Source organism: Sorex araneus, chromosome 2 (genome assembly GCF_027595985.1).
Source record: "Sorex araneus isolate mSorAra2 chromosome 2, mSorAra2.pri, whole genome shotgun sequence".
Lineage (NCBI taxonomy): Eukaryota > Metazoa > Chordata > Mammalia > Eulipotyphla > Soricidae > Sorex > Sorex araneus.
The window spans coordinates 18425539-18447714 of NC_073303.1; the positions used below are offsets into that span (position 1 = coordinate 18425539).

The 22176-nt window shown below is 46.8% G+C and overlaps 1 protein-coding gene across 2 annotated transcripts in view; it reads right to left on the reverse strand.

The window, feature by feature from the left end:
• The window catches only part of CAP2 (cyclase associated actin cytoskeleton regulatory protein 2), a 165103-nt gene that overhangs the window by 7041 nt on the left and 135886 nt on the right, over positions 1–22176 (reverse strand). For both annotated transcript variants that reach the window (XM_055125639.1, XM_055125638.1), the window contains exons 8-11: positions 9733–9922; positions 6612–6778; positions 4953–5076; positions 4772–4854 (exon numbers count right to left, since the gene is read on the reverse strand). In XM_055125639.1, coding sequence (XP_054981614.1) covers positions 4772–4854; positions 4953–5076; positions 6612–6778; positions 9733–9922 — 564 coding nt within the window. The remainder of the gene's footprint in view (positions 1–4771; positions 4855–4952; positions 5077–6611; positions 6779–9732; positions 9923–22176) is intronic.

A 22176-nucleotide genomic window follows, 5' to 3' on the forward strand; every position in this document is an offset into this window, starting at 1 on the left:
GTGATTTAGCTTTCCTGCCACATAATCACTTGTTCCTTCCACTTGCACCCATTCTTTATTCCATATATTTTTTTGTGTGGTGCCGGGTATCTACCCCAGGGCCTCACACATGCGCAGGAAGTGCTCTTCTGCTGAGATCCACCCGCAAACCCTTCGGGTCTCTGCTAGGAGACAGACATGGGGCACACTCAGGTCAAAACTCTTGCTTGTGATACAGGCTTTTGGATTAATCTTGTTGGCCCTAAATGAAATTCTCCATAAAATTAAAAAAAATTAAAATCCTCCATATAATATCTTAATCTCTTCTCTCCCCCATAACTCACACTTTTTTTTTCTAGAATAGTTTTACTTGTTCGCATTTCCGCCCCCCCCACCGCCCCTTCCTATAAACTTCTGTTCTTGCCCCTTTGCCTCCTTCCAATCTTTGTTAGATTTTGTTTGTGCGTTTGAGCCAGCCCGGCAGTGCTCAGGGGTGCACTGGCCCTTTAAGCTACCTCCCTGGCCCCTCCCAGTCCCAGAACAGTCTCACTGTCTCTCTGTCACAGTGCCTAGTTTCTGTCCCACTTGTCCAGATAACCAGGGTTGATCCTTCCAGATTATTTTTAGAATGCCTGCCCAAATCCTTAAAAATTAAGATACATTTTTGTTTTCAAATTTTTGGTTTTTGAGACACACCCAGAGGTGCTTAGGGCTTACTCCTGACCCGTGCTCAAGGATCACTCCCAGTAGGGACTAGAGACCATGTGGGAGTGCAGGGGATCAAAACTGGGTGTCAATGCCTTATCTGCTACACTATATCTCCAGTCTCTTAAGATATATATACATATATGTATGATTATGTATATATAAATCATATATATATCTATATATGATTGGACTGGAGCAATAACACAGTGGGTAGGGCGTTTGCCTTGCATGCGGCCGACCTGGGTTTGATTCCTCCATCCCTCTTGGAGAGCCCGGCAAGCTACCGAGAGTATCCTGCCCACACAGCAGAGCCTGGCAAGCTCCCCGAGGCATATTCAATATGCCAAAAACCAGTAACAACAAGTCTCGAAATGGAAACGTTACTGGTGCCCGCTCAAGCAAATTGATGAACAACGGGACGACACTGCGACAGTGCCTATATATGATTACAGAAATTTATTAGAAAGTAGTCTGGGGGGCAGGAGGGAAACTGGAACACTGGTGAAGGGAACTGGGCACTGGTGAAGGGATTGGTGTTAGAATATTCTATGCCTGACACTTAATCATGAATAACTTTGTAATGTTGTAATTCATGGTGATTCAATTAAAAAAAGCAGTACGCAATATATAATAAACAGTATGATGTGCCTTTACTTTCTTAAAGAAATATATTTTAAACCCAGAAACATACAAAGAATGATATTACAAACAGGATGCCTATATTTCTGTCAAACAGCTTTATCGGAATTAAAAATGTTGGCTTCTTTGCCTGTTCAGTGCTCCAAAAGAAGTGGCTCTTCTCTAGATTCTCACTCACCTGACTCCCTCCACATCGCAGATGTAACAATTCACTCAATTTTATGTTTACCCAGGTCTGTTTCTTGGGTAAGGGAACCTTGAGCCCTGAGGAATATATTTATTTGGGGCAGGAGTGATAGGGGGTAGGGCATTTGCCTTGCACATGGCTGATCTAGGTTTGGTCCCTGGCATCTGATATGGTTCACTGAGCACTGGTAGGAGTAATTTATGTCTGTTGGGCCATTCTCGGAAGTGTTCAGGGGTTGCTCATGGCAATGTTAGGGGATCATGCGTGATCGAACCTGGTTTCTCACCTGGAGAACACTAGCCCTTTAAGCTACCTTGTAGCCTTCATTAGTATATTTAACATGCATGGATTTTTTAAAAAAAATATTTTCAATCTTACTTTGCAGTGTCACATTATACAGAACTGTCATTCTGGGACTTGCCTTTATTGCTCTATTCTGCCTTTGAGACTTTTTAAATTTTTTTTTTTTTTTTGCTTTTTGGGTCACACCCAACGATGCACAGGGGTTACTCCTGGCCCTTCACTCAGGAATTACTCCTGGCAGTGCTTGGGGAACCATATGGGATGCTGGGAACCGAACCGGGTCGGCTGCGTGCAAGGCAAACACCCTACCCGCTGTGCTATTGCTCCAGCCCCCATGCCTTTGAGACTTATATGCCTTTTTAATACATATAACAATAGCTCATTCATTTTAACTACTAATTAATTTATTCACTGGCCCATTGATAAACACTGAAACCACTTCTGTTTGCATTGCCATTATTCATGATACCCTAAAACCATTTTGACCTAGATCTCATTAACATATGCTTTGGTGTCTGGCTTCTTAAACTGGGAGCTCTGGACCCCACAGGGGGTTGTGCAAACTGAATGGGAGGGCACAACAAACTTGGCAACAGTCATAGGTTTCCGGAGGCACAATGACCAGACATCGATCCAAAATCATCCGCATCACGAATCCAAGGTATTTTTGGCAGCGCTGGCATCATTGTGTGATGTCTTCTTTTGGGTACAAAGGGGTCATGAGTGGAAAAGTTTCAATGGCCCTGCTTTAGCGTATTTACCGAAGAGTGGAACTGCTTTTCCTCGAGCTATGAATATCTTTAACTGTATTAGATTATTCCATTTTGCTCTGCACAGTGAGTGGAACAGACGAACTCTGTTAATAATGACGTGTCAAGGTCGCCACTGTTTACTCCCTTATCACCCTCTAGGGTACAACGTAGTACTGTGCAGGAACACCTCAAGTGGTGCAGTTCTGACAGGCCCGAGCTTCAGTGGATTCAGTTCCTTCTGAGAAAGGGACAGTCGGAATGCAGAACTAATGAGGACCTTGGTCGGTTGCCTCAATTTACACTTCTACTTCGATTAGACAGTTATTGTCTATTGGACTGTCAGGTATTTACAAATCATATCATGTTCCTTCTCCCTTGTATCACTGTCATTCTGTTGTTCGGCGATTTATTCGAGTGGGCACCAGTAACATCTCTATTACACTCAGTCCTGAGATTTTAGCAGCCTCTCCTTACTTGTCTTTCCCAACGATTGGAGGCTCTTTCAGGGTCAGGGGAATGAGACTCATTGTTACTGTTTTTGGCATATTGAATACGGGTAGCTTGCCAGGCTCTGCCGTGCGGACGGGATAGTCTCTGTAGCTTGCTGGGCTCTCCGAGAGGTATGTATATATCTGTTACTGTATTTTGGATATGAATATGCCACGGGGAGCTTGCCAGGCTCTTTCAAGTGGGCAATAGACTCTGGGTAGCTTGTCAGGTTCTCCAAGAGGGAGAACTAGGCTATTAGATGTTGAGTGGCCGCATTGCACTTCTGGGAGCTTGGTTTTGTAGTCTCTGGATGTTGGCCGTTGATGGGATTACACGGTGCCGGGGGGCAGTCTCTGGGTGTGACTGTCTAGCTACTGGAAAATGGGGGATCTGGATGGAAGAGGCCCAGTCCCGATCTGAGCAGCCTTGAAGATCGTGGTCCTGGGTCCCGCACACCTTCTCCCTTGTACTGCATAATATTCTTAGCCCATTTTTCTCTCTTGAGTTGTTAGGTTTTTTGGTTTTGGGGCCATACCCAGTGATGCTCTGGGCTTACTCCTGGCTCTGTGCTCAGAGATCACTCCTGGTGGGCTTGAAGGACCATATATGATGCCGGGGATTGAACCTGGGTTAGCCACATGCAAGGGAAATGTCCTACCCACAGTACTATCACTCCATTTTTTTTTTTTTTTTGCTTTTTGGGTTACACCCCGCAATGCTCAGGGGTTACTCCTGGCTTTGCACTCAGGAATTACCCCTGGCGGTGCCCGGGGTACGATATGGGATGCTGGGAATCGAACCTGGGTTGGCCGCGTGCCAGGCAAACGCCCTACCCGCTGTGCTATCTCTCCAGCCCCTCCATTTTTTTTTTTTTTTAAAGTTTTCTTTTACATTTTCTTTGTGGTGTTGCCTGTCAAACCCAGGGCCCACTCATGCAAGACACTTCCTCAAAAGCCACCGAGCCTCAGCTCTGGGCAATTTTTACCTTGTTGATTTGTGCTGTTAGTTAAAAATCCTGATCACAAATCACTTTTGACTTTCTGTGTCTTTTTCAGATCCTGGTTTGTGTTTCATCTTTGTATGATGTCTTCTGTTTGAACATACAATTTTAATTTTGTGTGGTTAGAGTCATCGTTTCTTTGGGCTTTGTTTTGGGGCCACAGTGGGTGGATGCTTGGGGCTCTGGCTCTGCACTCAGGGAGCATCCCTCCTGGGGCTTGGTGGGGCCATCTGGGGTACCCGGGGTCAAACCCAGGTTGGCTGCATGCAAGGCAGGCGCTGTGCCCACCGCATTGTCTCTCCAGCCCTCTTCATGTTGGTTTGCTGGTTTGCTGTTGGGTCACACCCAGCTCTGCACTTAGCAATTATTCCCAGTGGTGCTCAGGGGACCATATGGGGTGCTGGGGATCGTACCCAGGGCAGCTGTGCGTAAGGCAAATGCCCTACCTGCAGTACTATAGCTCTAGTCCCTCCTTAACTAGATTTTTATTGAAAAGCAGATAATAAACTACTAATTGCAGTGCAAATTAGGTATTTTCGGAGGTTGAGCAAGAGGAATCCATAAGATCTAAGAGTAAGACAGGGCCACAGTGAGGCAGTGATGACAGGATTGAGGGCAAAGGGAAAAAATGTGAGTTCTGGGTGGACATGGATTGTGAAATCAGAATATAGTCAGTGCAAAGCCAGAGAAGGGACTGACTGAAGGGCCCCTTACCTGCATCTGAATGTCCCTGGAGTTGATCACTTCCACAATGCCTACCACGTTGTCAAACACAAGGCCAAACTTCTTACAGTTGTCTAGGAGAAAGATGGAAAAACCCTGCTAAGTATATCCAGCATGTTCATACAAACCATGTACATCTCATGGTTCACTCCAGAGCTTGGTTGGGTCCTACCGATTGTAATGGAATTCACTTTCCCCTTGATCTGTAGGGTCGACTTGTTGCATTGAAAAACGTAAGCCACCTGTTTCAGTTCCGTCTCTGAAATCACCAGGTCATTCCTGTCCTCTTGGTACTCCTGGAATGAAAACAGGCAAATATTAGATGCAAGGCTGGGGAGATCAATCCATAGCGTACTGAAATCACTAGCAACTTTGTGGACGAAGTTAAGAATTCAAATATCCTTTCAATGTTCTTTCTTTCCTTCCAGAGTGGGAGTTCAGGCCACACCAGGCATTGCTCAAAGCCTACTCCTAGCCACGTGAGGGGGCTGGCTGTGTGCATAGCAGTTGCCTCGCGCCTGAGCTCCAGGCCAGAGCTTCGTTTTGACAAGAGGACAGGTGGAGGTGGCTGCTACCTAACTATATGAAGAAGATGCTTAATATGGATGTGTAAAAGTGAAGATGGTAGGTTTCATGCGATGTGTACTCTGTCATCACTGTATCACTGTCACTGTCATCCCATTGCTCATCGATTTTGCTCGAGTGGGCACCAGTAACGTCTCCATTGTGAGACTTGTTGTTACTGTTTTTGGCATATTGAATATGCCATGGGTAGCTTGCCAGACTCTGCCGTGCGGGTGAGATTAATCTCGATAGCTTGCTGGGCTCTTCAAGAGAGACAGAGGAATCGAGCCCGGGTCAGCCATGTCCTGGACAAACGCTCTACCCGCTGTGCTACCACTCCAGCCTATCTTCTGTCATGATTAAAAAAAAATTTATTTTCCTAACAGGCCAGGAGGACTGGTCAGTGGTTGGTCAATGGTGTGTGAGATGAAAAGTAGTTAAGATAGAGGAGGGTCTATTATGACAATACTAGTTGGAAATGAGCACTCTGGACAAGAACTGAGTCTTGAGAGCAGGTAAAGGTTGTAGATGATCACCTTTCAACATCTGCATCACAAGCCATAATGCCAATGACGAGAGAGAGAAAGAGAGAGAGAGAGAGAGAGAGAGAGAGAGAGAGAGAGAGAGAGAGAGAGAGAGAGAGAGAGAGAGAGAGAGAGAGAGAGAGAGAGAGAGAGAAATGCCTACCATAGAGGCAGGCTGGGGTGAGGGGTAGCTTGAAGGGGTGGGAGGGAAACTGGGGACACTGGTGCTGGAAAATTACACTGGTGGAAAGATGGGTGCTGCAACATTGTCTAACTGCAATGCAATCATGAACGATTTTGTAATGCTCTATCTCACAGTGATTCAATTAAAAAAATTTTTTTTCAGGGCTGGAGGGATAGTACAGCAGGTAGGGCGTTTGCCTTGCATGTGGCCAAGCAGGGTTGGGTCCCCGGCATCGCACATGGTCTCCTGAGTGTCCCCAGGAGTAATTCTAGAGTGCACCCAGGAGTAACCCCTGAGCATTGCCGGGTATGTCGTATGACCCAAAAAGGCAAAAAATAAAATAAAATAAAATTTTTTTTTCAAGTCGTAGAAAAGTAGAAATAATGGAAAACAACAACAAGAACCCTTAAAGGAAGCTTTCAGAAACGGCTTTTGTCCTGGTCGTGGTACTGGCCTCTGTCATGCCACTCAGGAAACTCTCTCACTGCGATAAGCCTTGGCTCAGCCAGCGCTCATTGGCTGGCCCGTGCCAGGAGGGAGGGTCAAAGGTGTCACTCACGACTCGCCACTTCTTTCCTTCCAGCTCGAGTACAGGGGCGTGTTTCTGGGGCGGCTGGGAGTGGCGCGCCGAGGGAGCGGCTGCGCGGCTTTTGGTTGGCGAGGGCGTCTGAGCCCGGAGGCTGGGATTCTTATGTGTCTTCTGCTCGTCCGTGACATGCCGGAGTCCTGGGAAGGGAACACAGACACGTTTCTTTAAATCGTAGGCCACAAAAATGTCCCTCACTTCTCGGGTTAATGGGGCGTCAAGAGCGTAAGAAAGTGGGGCTGGAGCAATAGCACAGTGGGTAGGGCGTTTGCCTTGCACGTGGCCAACCTGGGTTCGATTCCCAGCATCCCATATGGTCCCCTGAGCACCGCCAGTGCAGAGTACAGAGCCAGGAGTAACCCCTGTGCATCGCCAGGTGTGACCCAAAAAGAGAAAAAAAAAGAACGTAAGAAATTTTGGAAACCGTCTCTTCGTACCAGCCTACTGCTTTCTCGAGGTTCCTGGGGGGAGTGAGTTATCGAAGACTTGTGTAAGTTTTTCTTTTTCTTTTTTTTTTTCTTTTTTGGTCACACCGGTGATGCACAAGGGTTACTCCTGGCTCATGCATTCAGGAATTACTTCTGTTGGTGCTTGGGGGACCATATGGGATGCTGGGAATTGAACCTGGGTCGACCGTGTGCAAGGCACTACCCGCTGTGCTATCGTTCCAGCTCCTACCTGTGTAAGTTCGGAGAGAATAGAAACAACCAACTGTGTGTTTTCAAGTGAGGAGTCTCTGTGTTTTGGTTTTGGGGGCCATACTCAGCAGAGTTCAGAACTTACTCCTTGCTCTGCGCTCAGGGATCACTCCAGGTGGGGCTTGGAGATGCCATGAGGTGATGAGGATAGAACCCAGATTGGTGTCATGCAAGGAAAGTGCCTTACATGCTGTACTCTCTCTGTGGCCCCAAGGAACCTCTTCTTTAAGGTAAGCCTTAAACCATAAACCTCTTCTTTACGATAGATTAAAATTCTGCATGGGGGTGGCCGGAGTGATAGTACAGCGGGTAGGGCATTTGCCTTGCATGCGGCTGACCTAGATTCAATTCCTGGCATCCCATATGGTTCCCCAAGCACTGCCAGGAGTAATTCCTGAGCACAGAGCCAGGAGTAACCCCTGAGCATCGCTGGGTGACCAAAACAAAACAAAACAAAACAAAACAAAACAAAACAAAACAAAACAAAAAAACGCTGGCTTCTTGCTTGCAAAGTGTGAACTCAAGTACAAAAAAAAAAAAAACATTTGCATGGGGTCAGAGAGATAGTACAGCGGGTAAGGTGCTTGTCTTGCATGCAGCCAACCAGGGTTCAATGCTCTGGACTCCATATGATCCCCTGAGCCTGCCAAGACCAATCCCTGAGATCAGGGCCTGGAGGAAGCCTTGAGCATAGTTGGTCAAGACTCAAAAATCAGGGGCTGGATCAATAGCACAGCGGGTAGGGCGTTTGCCTTGTATGCGGATGACCCGGGTTTGATTCCCAGCATCCCATATGTTCCCCTGAGCACCGCCAGCGGTAATTCCTGAGTGCAGAGCCAGGAGTGACCCCTGTGCATCGCCAGATGTGACCCAAAAAGAAAAAAAAAAAGACTCAAAAATCAATCAATTTGACAAAAAAACCCACCCCCCCACAAACAAAACCCTCGAATAAATAAAATTCTGCAAAAGGCAAACATCTCATTCAAAAGGATCATGTGATTTACTTCCTATATAATAAGATCAACCCCCAAACGCAGCCCTGAAGTCAGTCAGTCCAACAGTCATTATATGCTGGAGTGTGGAGCTGACCTGGGTTACAAGCCCACACCGCCACTTTGCAGATGAGGGCTCGAACAGCCAACCAGGGCCAGAGAAACACTGTGAATCTGGGTTTCTGGCTCCCAGCCCAGAGTCCAAGGACACCTACACCATCGTTCCATCATTTCATTACCTGTAAGCACTGGAGCTGCATTTGCATTAAGCTTTTGGCAACCCGATCTTGTTATTTAGAATGCAAACTACATTCCAGGCTGTGTTTTAAGGGTGATTTATTTATATCTTTCTTCGTTTATTCTGCAGGCTGGAATTGAAGCCCGGGGTCTCCCTCAGGCCAGGTATGTGCATTACCACTGAGCCACACTCCTGGCCGATTTGGTTGGTTGGTTGGTTGGTCTGGGGGTCAGTCCTGGGTGATACTCGGAGCTTAGTTTTGGCTCTGCACTCGGCAATCACTCCTGGCGGGCCTTGGGGCACCACATGGGATGTCAGGGATCGAACCCGGGTCCACTGTGTTCAAGCTGCCTTACCTACTGTATTATCACTCTGGCCCTCTGATTTTGCTTTTTCATGAATCTTTCACCCGAGGACAAAAAAATAAAAATTAAAAAAAGAAGAAAAAGAAAAAGACAAAAAGTAAGATAAAAAGAATTTTTGAAAGTGATCTAATTCTCTGACAAGCCTGGACATGATTTGAGGACAGAGATACTGGTGTTTGTCACTTTTTTCCTTTTTGGGTCACACCTGGCGATGCTCAGGGGTTACTCCTGGCTCTGCACTCAGGAATTACTCCTGGCAGTGGTCGGGGGACCATATGGGATGTTGGGAATCGAACCCGGGCCGGCTGCATGCAAAGCAAATGCCCTACCCACTGTGCTATCTCTCCGGCCCCGGTGTTTGTCACTTTGAGGGATCTTACTGTGAAGCCTCAGTTTTAGGCAGTGCTGAGGCTGAAGGGCTGTTGTGGTTCACTCAGAACCCAGAGTCAGGGGGCTGGAATGACAGATAGTGCAGCGGCCAAGGCGCTTGCCTTGCACTCGACCACTGCGGGCATCCCATATGGTCCCCCTGACCACCAGGACTAATGCCTCAGCTCGGAGCCAGGAGTTAACTCCTGAGCATCACTGGGTGTGATCAAAAAAAAAAGAAAAAAGAACCCAGAGTCTCTGAGTTCTTCCTTCCGGTCCATGCAATAGCCCTTGGAGGCCTCTCGAGCCCACGCTGATGAGCAGGCGCGGTCCCCTATGTGCCGCGGGAGGAAGAGGTACTCAGCGCCGCGCGCTCTGGGCTTCGTGCACGCCCCGAGCCGGAGGGGGACACGGTCCTGGGGGCTTCCCCACCTTTCGTGATGGCTTCCCCTTGGTTAAGCTGGGCAAACAGAGCTGAGCGAGACGGAGAGGACGGCTCTGGGCGCGGCTCTTCGTTGTCCAACAGGGGAGGTGGCCCGGGAGGAGGTGGCGGAGGAGGCGGTGGAGGCGGGGCCGGCCCCAGGCAGAGACCGGGGGAGGAGGTGCTCGAGGCCACTGGGCCCTGCGGGAGAGAGAAGGAGACACCGGCTGGAGATGGGCTGCTGCGGAGGGAGGGAGTTCCAGCCTGGCAAAGGGCACCTGGGGGTGGGGTTCGGGGTGGCACATAAGATCTGCCTAGAAGAACCCGGGGGAGTGGGTTAGGGCAGGGGTCTGCTTTGGGAACGGAGACCAACCAAGCCTTCCGGCCGGGCCCATACAAAGCGCACGTCTGGGTTCATGCTGCCAAACCCAGGGCAAGTCGAGGCATTTCCGCCCATCACTGTTCTCCAACGGTCCAGAGGAGAATAAACTGCCCTTTGGCCTGCAGAGAATGGAAACTGGTAGGAGGATTCGCCCACGGGGAATTGCAGCCGCCCGAGAGAGAGGTGCGCACGCGCAGTGATGAAACAGCAGATCTAAAGAAAAGCTTTGAACCTTTTTTTTTGTTTGTTTGTTTTGAGCAGCTAAAGAAAGAGATCTGGGAAGTCTGGAGCTCCTGGTCAATGCTGCAGGCTTCTAACAACGGACTCCCCGCGTCAGGACGAGCTGAGGTCTCAACAGAGTCGCCCCTGCAGGCGACCGAGTTCCAAGGTCCCTCTGATGGGTTGGTTCGGCCAGTGCTGACCGCTCTCGGTCCTATGACAGCCCAGGGTCCTCCTGAACAGGATCGGGGCTTGCTCTTAACTTTTTCTGCTCTGTAAGGTGCAACCTTTGTGTTCAACATGAAGATCAAACAAATTAGAATAACAGTAAAAGGCGATGGACAATAAAGGGATTTTTTCTTGGTTTGTATTTGTGTGTGTGTGTGTGTGTGTGTGTGTGTGTGTGTGTGTGTGTGTGTGTGTTTGGGGGGAGGGGAAGAGAGTGTCTTCCATTAGGGATTCTCAGACAAATCTGGCTGGTGGTTCAATACAAAAACTAGAGGGTGTTCAAATCCTGCAGTGCTGGTGGTTTTCTGGGTGCCCCAGCGGTGCCGTGCTGGATGTGGACCTGGGCACCCCAACACCCTAATATCTCCTGACCTCTAGGGGCTGCTGTTTCAGAGGATCCTATTGATGAAGTTCCCAGAGAACTAACAGACGAGTCAGAAATGCACACAGATAACAGATTCGGTTATAAACCACCTGACTGTGCAACGCCAAAGTACGACATGATTCCCGAATAAGGAATTGCGAGCTAAGTGCAGTGAAAAGTAATCCAGAGGGGCGGAGAGATAGTGCGGTGCTATCAGATGAACTCAGATTTGATCCCCGGCACCCTGTATGGTCTCCCCAGCACCGCTAGGAGTAATTCCTGAGTACAGAGGCAGGAGTAACCCCTGAGCATCATCAGGGGTGGCCTCAAACAAACAAACAAACAAACAAACAAACAAAAATCCCGAAATGTAACACACTGAGAGCGATGGAAAAATGACACAAGGGCCACGTATTTTCACCACTGAACCGAGGGACTAAACATTACATAAAAGCTAAGTCTTTCATTCTTACCATGTATCACTATCAGGAAGTTTTTCTGGGGGGGCTTTTTGGGTCACACTCAAAGATGCTCAGAAGTTACTCCTGTCTCTGCACTCAGGAATTACTCCTGGTGGTGCTCGGGGGACCATATGAGATGATAGGGGTGGAACCCGGGTTAGCTGTGTGCAAGGCAAATGACCTACTTGCTACTGCTCCAGCCTCAGAAAGCTTTTTCAACTGCAGTCCATTTTCCAAGAAAAAAAAAAAAGCCATTTTGAAGTACTTCTATATCCCTATTAAGTAAAAAACTACTTAGCAAATAAAGAGATTCTGGTGTTAAAAGCAGAGCGGGTTGGAGGACTGGTCTGCTGAGATGGAATCTGTTTTTTTTTTTTTTTTTTCTAAGAAAGACCAGTGTGACTTTATCTATCATGATTCTCAGGTCAAGTAGAAAATGACTGCACCATTTATTTTGGAGGCTGAGCAATTTCCCCCCTGCTCCCTCCCAGTTATTTTCATTGTTTTCTATTATGTTCCTTGGGTGAAATTCTAGAATTTGCTCTAAATCAAAAAGATCAGCTCATCTGCGCATTGCACATGACACAATACTGCAGCCACGGAAAAACCACACAAGCTGACTTCTGCTTCTAAGTGCATCCCCACAACATCCAGAGAAGAAACAGGCCCCGCCCTCCCGCCGAAACACTGCAGCCTCCCCCAGCTCCTATTCTGAGGGAAGAAGAGACGAGCCTGACTTCTCCATGGTAGTTGAATCCAGCTGGTTCCTTGCTCTCAGAATACAAAGCCAGGCGCTGGAGTGGTAGTACAGTGGGTAAAGCGCTTGCCTTGCGTGCACCCGAACCCGGTTCGATCCCCGGCAACCCTTTGCCCAGGCACCACCAGGAGTGATTCTTGAGTGTAGAGCCAGGAGTGAGGAGTGACTCCCGAGCATGGCCTGGTGTGACTCCAAAACTCAAAAAAAAAAAAAAATCCAGAACTATTCTCTTTAAGTGCCATGAACAGATGCTGAAACCAATAAGCCATGGATCCAACGTTTTGGAACTTTGAAACATTCTGACGGCTGATCAAGGAACCCCAAACCAAAGAATTACTGCAAGAAATGTTGGGAGTGCAAGCCCAGAAAAAAAAAAAGAAGCAAACTCAGGATCCCCTTGAAACTCAGTCTCCCACTTCCTTTTTATACATTCTGGCTCATGCCTACCCCAGAGAGAGCACAAAACTAAGCTCTGGTTTCCAAGGCTACTTCAGGATTAGCATTCCAGCAGTGGGGAAAGAGACTCAGCAGAGACCCCCAATCAGGGGCTCTGTGAGCAGCCCCCTGAGCCTCCACAAAGCTCTCCTGTCTCCCCTGCTTCTTCCTCTCCGCCTGGTGCTTCCAACCCGGGATGCCAGGGTTCTCCACATCGTCCCAGGTGCCTGGTGGGAATCTCCGGCAAACACTCCATCCCAGAAATCCCAAGAAAGACAGAGGGCAGAGGGGAGATGGTCAAGGGTGGGAAGGAAGCGAAGAATTCCGGGAAGTCCTGCAAGTACCAACGAGCGTTTCTGTTCATGTACCAGATGTTCTACTGCCAAGAACGGGTCAGGCTGTGGGCCAGGGGTTCTCAAGCTTGTCTGGACTTCAGACTCATCTGAGGTTCCGAAGCCTGATGTTCTGAAGCCCAAACCCGGCTGCAGAAATGCCCCTCTGGGGAGCTGGGACCCAGATGGCCATGCATCTTTGAAGCCTCTGAGGTGACTCCTCATCCAGTAAGCGGACAAGTCTGGGAAGGCCAAGAGCTGAAGTGACGTTTAGTCACCACCCCACATGACGAAGATTGCTGAGATGCCCCTTGCACAGAAAAGCAAACCATTATTAAGTGACCAGTAAACAGCAGAGACATAGTTCAAGTACATATGTGCTTGGTTCTGAAGCCTTCTTCTTGGGGCCGGAGTGATAGTATAGTGGGTAGGGCATTTGCCTTGCACAGGGCCGACCTGGGTTCGATCCCCGGTGTCTCATATGGTCCCCCAAGTACCACTTGTATCACTTCTATCACTTGTCATCCCATTGATCTTTGATTTGCTCAAGCAGGCGCCAGTAACATCTCCATTTGTCCCTGTCGAGTGCTAGTGTAGCCCAATGGTATCTGCTCGCTCCAGGAACATCAAGAGCCTCAAACCATTCATTCAGGGTTTTGACGAAGAAGTCTGATCCATTCTACTCAGGTTATTTTTAAAAAATTTTATTTTAGGGCTGGAGCAATAGTACAGCGGGTAGGGTGTTTGCCTTGCATGCAGCTGACCAAGGTTCGATTCCCAGCATCCCATATGGTTCCCTGAGAAACACCAGGAGTAATTCCTGAGTGCAGAGCCGGGAGTAACCTCTGTGCATCACTGGGTGTGACCCAAAAAGCAAAAAAAAAAAAATTATTTTAGTTTTAGAAAGTTGTTCACAATATTTGATTACATTCAATATTTGAATGCTAATCCCAGCACCATTACACCTTCCCACCACCGTATTTCCATCAGGAACCCCAAACCCTGCCTGCAAAGCTGAACCAAAATAATTTATCTTATATTGCTGGTTATGAATAATCCGCTGAAAATGATCCAAAAAAGGTTTCTTAGAGGAAAGTGTGTGAAGATTGTTGAGTTTCACCCAAGAGCCATTAAGCCCTTCTATAAGAGATTAGTAACATACTATTAAAGGTTGGTTGAGTCAAGTTATTTATTTATTTATTGCTTTTTGGGTCACACCCGGTGATGCTTGGGGGTTACTCCTGACTCCGCACTCAGGAATTACTCCTGGCGGTGCTCGGGGGACCATATGGGATGCTGGGAATCGAACTTGAGTTGACCACATGCAAGGCAAACGCCCTACCCGCCGTGCTATTGCTGCAGCCCCAGTTTATTTATTTATTTATTTATTTGCTTTTGGGGTCACACCCGGCGATGCACAGATGCACAGGGGTTACTCCTGGCTCTGCAGTCAGGAATTACTCCTGGTGGTGCTCAGGGGACCATATGGGATGCTGGGAATTGAATCCGGGTCAGCCGCGTGCAAGGCAAACGCCCTACCCGCTGTGCTATTGCTCCAGCCCCCAGTTTATTTATTTTTAATCATTTATTTATTTATTTTTTGGTTTGTTTTGGGGCCACATCCAGCGGCACTCAGGGGTTAGTCCTGGCTCTGCACTCAGGAACTACTTCTGGCTGCACTGAGAGGAACTGGAGAGCACTTGAACCAACAGTTCCAGACAGGGCCTGGGTGGTCACAGTGGCTGCATTTCACTGACCTGCACTCAGAATTCCGTTCCTGGCACAGAAGTGACGGGCTGAGGTCTTCACGTGCAGAGGCCAACCAAGGCATTTGATAAAGGAAGTTGTTGTTGATTATTATTATTGTTATTATTATTATAAACTACTATGGGGGGGGGGTTGGGCTACAGCTGGTGATGCTCTGTGCTTATTCCTGGCTTCTGTGCTGAGAGATCACTCCTGGTGGTGCTTGGGGGAACCCTCTGTGGTGCTGGGGGTTGAACTAAGATACCCACATCCAAAGCAAACACTAACAACATCTTACTAATCTCTTATATATAGAAGGGCTTAATGGCGCCTGGGTGAAAGGCAACTATCTCTCTGACCCTCATAAACTATTTTAATCTTTTTGTCTTTTTTTGGGAGGGGGGTATACCCAGCAGTGCTCAGGGCTTATTCCTGACTCTGTTCTTGGGAGCACTCTTGATGGTGCTCAAGGGACCCAATCGGATGCCAGGGATCAAACCCGAGCCTGCCATGTGGAAGACAAGGTCATAACCATTATACTATTTCTCTGGCTCCACTTTCTTTCCAAATGAACCCCTTGCTTAATAAAAAAATATTTTATAGTGTTGTACTCTGAAACTTTTTTTTTTTTTAGTATAAGTGTATATATCTTAAAGCTCAGGGCCCACAGCGTTATGGCACATGTCGCATAGACTGGAAAGCAAAGTGGGGGAAAAATAAACAGAGGCATCAAGGGACTGGCTGAGGGGGCTGGAGAGATAGTACAGTGGATACGGCGTTGGCCTTGCACATGGCCGACCCAGGTTCGATCCCCGACCTGGTCCCCCAGCACTGTCAGGAGTGATTCCTGAGTGCAGAGCCAGGAGTAACCCCTGAGCATCACCAGGTGTGACCTAAAACACACACACACACATACACACACACACACACACACACACACACACACACACAAAAAGACTGGCTGAGTTCATCAGCAAGCATCCCCATACTTGCTTTTTAAAACATACTATCTTTGATATTGTTCTATTGATGAAATGAGTTTTCTGAAGTTGCTTACTTTCAGAGTGGAAAAAATAGAAAAATGTATTTTATGAAAGTCACTGTAACTGACTTATAAACACCCCCGCCCCCCGCAAATAAAAAGAAGTAGAAGCACAATTATGAATTTGAATGACCATATTCAGGGTACAAAAGTTCACTTTTGTTGCAGGAACAGAGCACAAAACCTAAAAAGGCTGTTTTTGAAGGCTCTATTAAGATTAATTTTGAGAGCAGATGTTCAATTATTTGGGGGGCTACAGGGAAGACAAAAAGACTTTAAAAACTCTGCAAATCCCTTTAAGTTAATTTCGAGAAGTGGGAACAGCTGCCTCCTCTTTTTAAATATATTAAGTATAACTATAAAATAATGAAACTATTGTAAGTGCTATAGGGAAAGTATGTCTTGCTTTAGCTATGTACTGTATTAATAAAATTATATAGCTACTATTAATATAGTTGGGTACATCCATTTTTTCATCAACTATTACTTCAAATGATTACTCCTCATTTTATTATTCTAGCCTTAGTTTTTAAAGAAAAATGTCTTGTATTTATTAAAAAAATTAAAAATAATTTGATGACTTTCGAATTTGGAGTTTATTCTAAAGAGCAACTATTTCCAGTTCTTGGAGGAAATCTCCACATTGTTCTTGCAGTGATAACTGCATATGTAATTAGCAACCCACTCTGTCCCCCACGACAAACACTGCTGCCTTCCTTAGTTATCCAGAAAATTCTAGTACAGTCGTGTTGTGGATCTAAAGAACCTACAAAAATGATTCCATGATGTGTTCTCTTGAGGGGGACCTATAAAATACCTTTTTAGAGAATTTTAAAATCTTTCCTTTCTTTTTTTTTGGAGGGCAGGGACAAACCTGGTGATGCTCAGGGATCACTCCTGGCTCTGCTCTGAGGAATTATTCCTGGTGATGCTCAGGGGACCATATGGGGTGCTGGGGACCAGATCCTGGTCTGGTGCATGCAAGGCAAGTACTGAACCTGCTATACTATTTTTCTGGCTTCTGGGCAACTATTTCTTTCTTTCCTCTTTTTTACTGGGGGGGGGGGGAGGGCGGGCTACACCTGGCAGTGCTCAGGGCTTACTCCTGGCAGGCTTGGAGACCCTATCGGGTGCCAGGGGTTGAACCCAGGTCAGTCGCAAACAAGGCAAGTGCCTTACTTGCTGGACTACTGTTCCAGTCCCTGGACAACTATTTCTTGGCCCCCATTTCTACCAATTAAAAAAAAAAGCCCCAAATAACTCCAAACCAAAGACCCGTCATTCCATTTTGGAATCACCAACACTCCCTTCTCCCCCAGGGGCTCCCTCCTCTGTCAGAAGGCTGCATTCTCTTCTGGAGGCATCACCTTTCCTCTCCCCCCTTTTAATAAAATTTACCCCACAACAAGAAGAAAACAGGAGAAAGTGGAGACTGAGGGCCAAGGCGATGGGTCAAAAGGCTGGAGCACCCGCCTTGTATGCATAAGGCCCCAGGTTCGATCCCTGGCACTGCACGACTTCGGTGCCTCCCAGCACCGATGGGAAGGCTCAAAAAAATAAATAAATAAATAAAAAGAGCAGAGACAGAGAGAGTAAAAATATCCTGTGACAACTGTGCTCCTTACGACAGCTTTTGCAATGATGTTTCTTCTACAACTGGTGTGGGGTGGTAGTATTTAGAGCTACCTGTCTTGAAACATTTGTGGACATCATAAGAATGCAGAATAAAATTGGGACAGGCTGTAGTGGTTATGGGGGTTACTCTCTCCCCAACTCATACCTCAACACCCCTGCCTGCTCTCTCTCTCTCTCTCTCTCTCTCTCTCTCTCTCTCTCTCTCTCTCTCTCCTCACCGCCTGCCCATTTCAGACTCAGTCCAGCCCATTCACCCCTGGCTTACAAGTTCATGATTCCCAGCTGGCAGTGATGACTTACAAGTGCGAATTCAATTTTTTTCATTTATTTATTTTTAAAATTTGGGCTGTAGCTATATCACAGCGGGTAGGGTGTTTGCCTTGCATGCAGCCGACCCGGGTTCGATTCCTCTGTCCCTCTTGGAGAGCTGGGCAAGCTACCGAGAGTATCCCGCCTGCACAGCAGAGCCTGGCAAGCGACCCATGGCGTATTGATGTGCCAAAAACAGTAACAACAAGTCTCACTTGGAGACGTTACTGGTGCCCGCTCGAGTCAATAGATGAGCAATGGGATGACAATGACAACAATGACAATTTATTTTTTAATGAATTGAATGCTGGAGGCTTGCCAGCTCTGATTAGTCAAAGAAACAAAGTAAATGTGGAGAGCCAGAACAGTAACACGGTGGTTGGGGCATTTGCCCTGCTTGCAGCCGACCCAGGTTAGACTCCCAGCATCACATGTGTTGTCCGACCACCATCAGGACTGATCCCTGAGTGCAGAGACAGGAGTAAGCCCTGTACGCCACCAAAGGGGGCGAGGGGAGAGAGAGTAGGGGGAGAGAGGGGAGAGTAAACTCTCTCTCTTTTTTTTTTTTGCTTTTTGGGTCACACCTGGCGATGCACAGGGGTTACTCCTGGCTCTGCACTCAGGAATTACTCCTGGCGGTGCTCAGGGGACCATATGGGATGCTGGGATTTGAACCCGGGTCGGCCGAGTGCAAGGCAAACGCCCTACCCGCTATGCTATCACTCCAGCCCCGAGAGTAAACTCTTTTTAAAAGCAGTTTGAAAATCACAAAGCCATTTCCATCACAAAGACACATCAACTGGCTGCACCCACAGGAACTCCTAATGTTTTACCTGGACTACTTTTGTAAAACCTGTATATTATTTTTCCCAAGACAAAGACTCTCGACTGGCCTATGCAATAAGGCACGTGAAAGAAGAGGAGGAGGGCTTAGAAGAAAGAACTCCCAGTTTCATAACGGAAGATAATTTTTTTTCTCTCTCTTCCTTTTTGTTTTCCATAGGGGCCATACTCAGAGGAGCTTGGGGGGCAGGTGGTACCAAAGGTTAAACTCAAGAACTTCCACAGTTAGGCATGTGCTCCGTCCTCCCGGCACTATATTTCCCTCCTAAGACTCATTTTCTCCTACTCTTGAATCAGATGGGTTTTGGGGCAGAAAAAAAAAAACCACCTTCACAAATTCATGATTTAGGGTCTGTTTATATTGTAAATGTCAAAACTAATTTCTATTTTCTGCATGACATACTTTGATCAAGGACTTGGTGAAACTTGATGCATTCCAAATATGTCAACCTCTACATTTATATTTATATCACACTTTTATTGGCAGAGAAGTATAATCAAGAAAAGAAATTGCACACAGACGTGGGGATGATCACCCTATGCAATAGGGTGCACACTAAAGCGAATTTCTTTTTTGTTTGTTTGTGTTTGGGCTATACCTGGTGATACCCAGAGGTTATCTCTGGCTCTACACTCAGAAATCACTTCTGATGGTGCTCTGGGGACCACATGGGATGCTGGGGATTGAACCTCCATTGGCCACATATACAGCCTTTCCCGCTGTATTATCTCTCCAACCCTAAATTGAATTTCTGACATTCGTCTCTATTCTCTGATATTTATCATTCACTGTAATTTTGAGACTTTTTTTTGGCTGATGAAAGCAAAGTTTCTCAGAGATCTTTCCAGGACAGCAGAATCACTAAAAATGTCCCAATAAAGCAAGCTATTTTAATACTATAATACTCACCAACATTTACTATTATATATATATACATACCAAAAAAGATGAAGGCGATTTTAAACCCATGCCAATTAACAATTTTCTTTCTTTTTTTTTTTACTTACTCAGCTTTTTATTTATTTTTTATTTTTATTTTTATTTTTTTTAAAGAAATATTTTATTGAACCACCGTGGAAACAAGAAAAAAATACAAAGCTTTCAGGTTCAAGTCACAGTCAAATACTGATTAAACCACCATCCCTTCACCAGTGCACCCGTTCCACCACCAAGAACCCCAATACACCCCCCTCCCACCCCACCCCCCATCTAAGTAGCTAATGATATTCCCATTATTCTCTATATATATTGAGTACATTTCATATTTCCATACAGAACTCACTATTATTGATTGGAAATTTTCCCCAACAAACAGGCCTGCCGAATAGGCATCATCTAATAATTTCTCTTCATTGGTAAGAGTGAAGACTTTGAGTCCGCGCGGCGGCAATAGCGGCCGCACGGTTTTGGGTTTCTAATATTTTAGCTCAGTTCACAGTCAAAATGGATGGCTGCAAGGATCCGCTCTGGTGCCAAAATGGGTTAGGAGACCTCAGGATCACAGTCAATAGGCGTGGAGGCTCTGCTTCATCTCGGTTCATCTCTGGGCGGAAGGCGCGCCGGGAACACCCCCCCTCCCAGGACCACCTACAGGCTATGTCACTAAAGAAAGTCCTACCTCCTGGTGGAGGGGTCTTAGAGGGTGGCTCTCACCGCGTGGCTGCTGCCGCTGCCGCCATTTTCGCTCAGAAAAATGGGGTGGAGAGGGAAAAAAATCCCTCCCCGGGCTGCACAAGGTTGTAGCTCAGTTCACAGTCAAAATGCATGGCTCAAGCATCCGCTCTGGTGCCAAAATGGGTTAGGAGACCTCAGGATCACAGTCAATAGGCGCGGAGGGTCTGCTTCATCTCGGTTCATCTCTGGGCGGCACCAATTAACAATTTTCTAAAGTCAATTGGGGAACTATTTCCTATTTCATTTATGACAACAGAACTCATTTTAATTTCTGATTTCCTCAAAAGAACTAATGGTATTAACATGGCATCCAAATAAAAAGGATGGTCCCAAGATTAGGAAGGAAATATGGGTGAGATACATATTGATTTATTTCCTTCAGAGGTGGAGTTCCAAACCAAATCATTCCAAAATAGAAGTACAGGAGCTGGAGTGACAGTACCGTGGGTGGGGCATTTGCCTTGCATGAAGATGATCCAGGTTCAATACCCAGCATCCCATATGGTCCCACATGCACTGCCAGGAGTAATTCCTGAGTGCAGAGCCAGGAGTAACCCCTAGCATTGCCAGGTGTGACTCAAAAAGCAAGAAAAACAAAACAAAACAAAAAAACCAAAATAAAATAGAAATACAGGCAGAAAGGTGATGGAAACCCCAAGTCTCACAGATTCCTCTCTGTAGGATAACAATGGTTTGTCCTTTCTGCCTTGTCACAGGGAGTTTAGGTTTACTGGGTTATTCCCATCACAGTGCTCTCAAGGCACTCCCATTCCTCTGTATTTATCTGTAACCTCTTTCTTTGTGCTCTGCTTCTCCAGTTGGTCAATCACCTTTATCTCCTAACCAGACTCTGTTAACTTGTAAATATTGCTTTTCTCTTCTCCTTATCTCCTTTGCATAGTTAATTCAGAGCAATATCCTTTTTGTATAGACACAGGAAGACAGTCAATGCTATGCTTTTGTAACTTGGGAGTTAATTGATTCGGAATGATATTCAATCCTGGGTATCTGTTCTCGTGACTTAAGCCTCAGTTACCCTTAATTCCTAACACCCCAACAGCAAGGTCCCAACGAAGGACTGGATGGATCCAGGGTAAGCTGTAAGCTGCCCTGGCATCAAAATGGGCCAGGCCAAAGTGCCATAATACTTAACTATAAGTTAAGAGCCTGGTCATGGACAAATTCTGTCATGATCCAAAAAGTAACAGCGGGATTAGGACCCTGCTAGGGTTAGAAAAGATTAATCTTGCCTGAGCACTGTAGTCTGGGATCCATAGCGAGATGTCCCCAGGAGAGCCACCCTATAAGCTTCATGTATCTCTCACGGTGTCCATACAAAATGACTGATATCGTTTAAATGGCTATTGGACCAAGGAAAGGAGAAAGACCCCTAGGTGGTATTGAGCCCTTGAGCAGATCTCCTGGCTGCAGGCCAGCAGGAAGGGCTTTCATATGTTGATTGTGTTACCAGACCTGGGTGTGGTTGTTGATTGTGCTACCAGACCTGGGTGTGGTTGTTGATTGTGCTACCAGACCTTGGGGGGGAGTTGGGAGAGAGCTAGGACACGACTAGAGAGACTAGAGAGATGGTCAGAACGTGGAGAGATTAACCAGGGGACAGGAGGAAAAGAGGTTTGGGGAAGGAGAGTCAGGGACAAATGGAATAAACGGCAACTGATCACCAATCAGCCTGGTCCTCATTTCCTCCCCTGTCTGCCCTTGGTGTCGGCTGTCCCAGGTGGGGAAGTGGCCCGAGACCACTGAACGGAGGTGGTGAGAATGAGTCGCGGGCTTCTTAGTCATTTTATGAATGCACACCTCACTCTGAGGGGCTCTGTTGTCCTCATCCCTCCAGTTCCAGTGACTTCTCATGTCATGGGGCGGATGGGCTGGAGGCAGGGAATTAGTGAGGGATGGAAAAGGAGGGACCAAGCCAGTTCCGAGAAGTAGAAGCAGCTTTGAATCAGAAGACAACTCAGGAGTAAACCTACCTGGTCTCCATTAGTTCAAGAACACACACTCCCAAC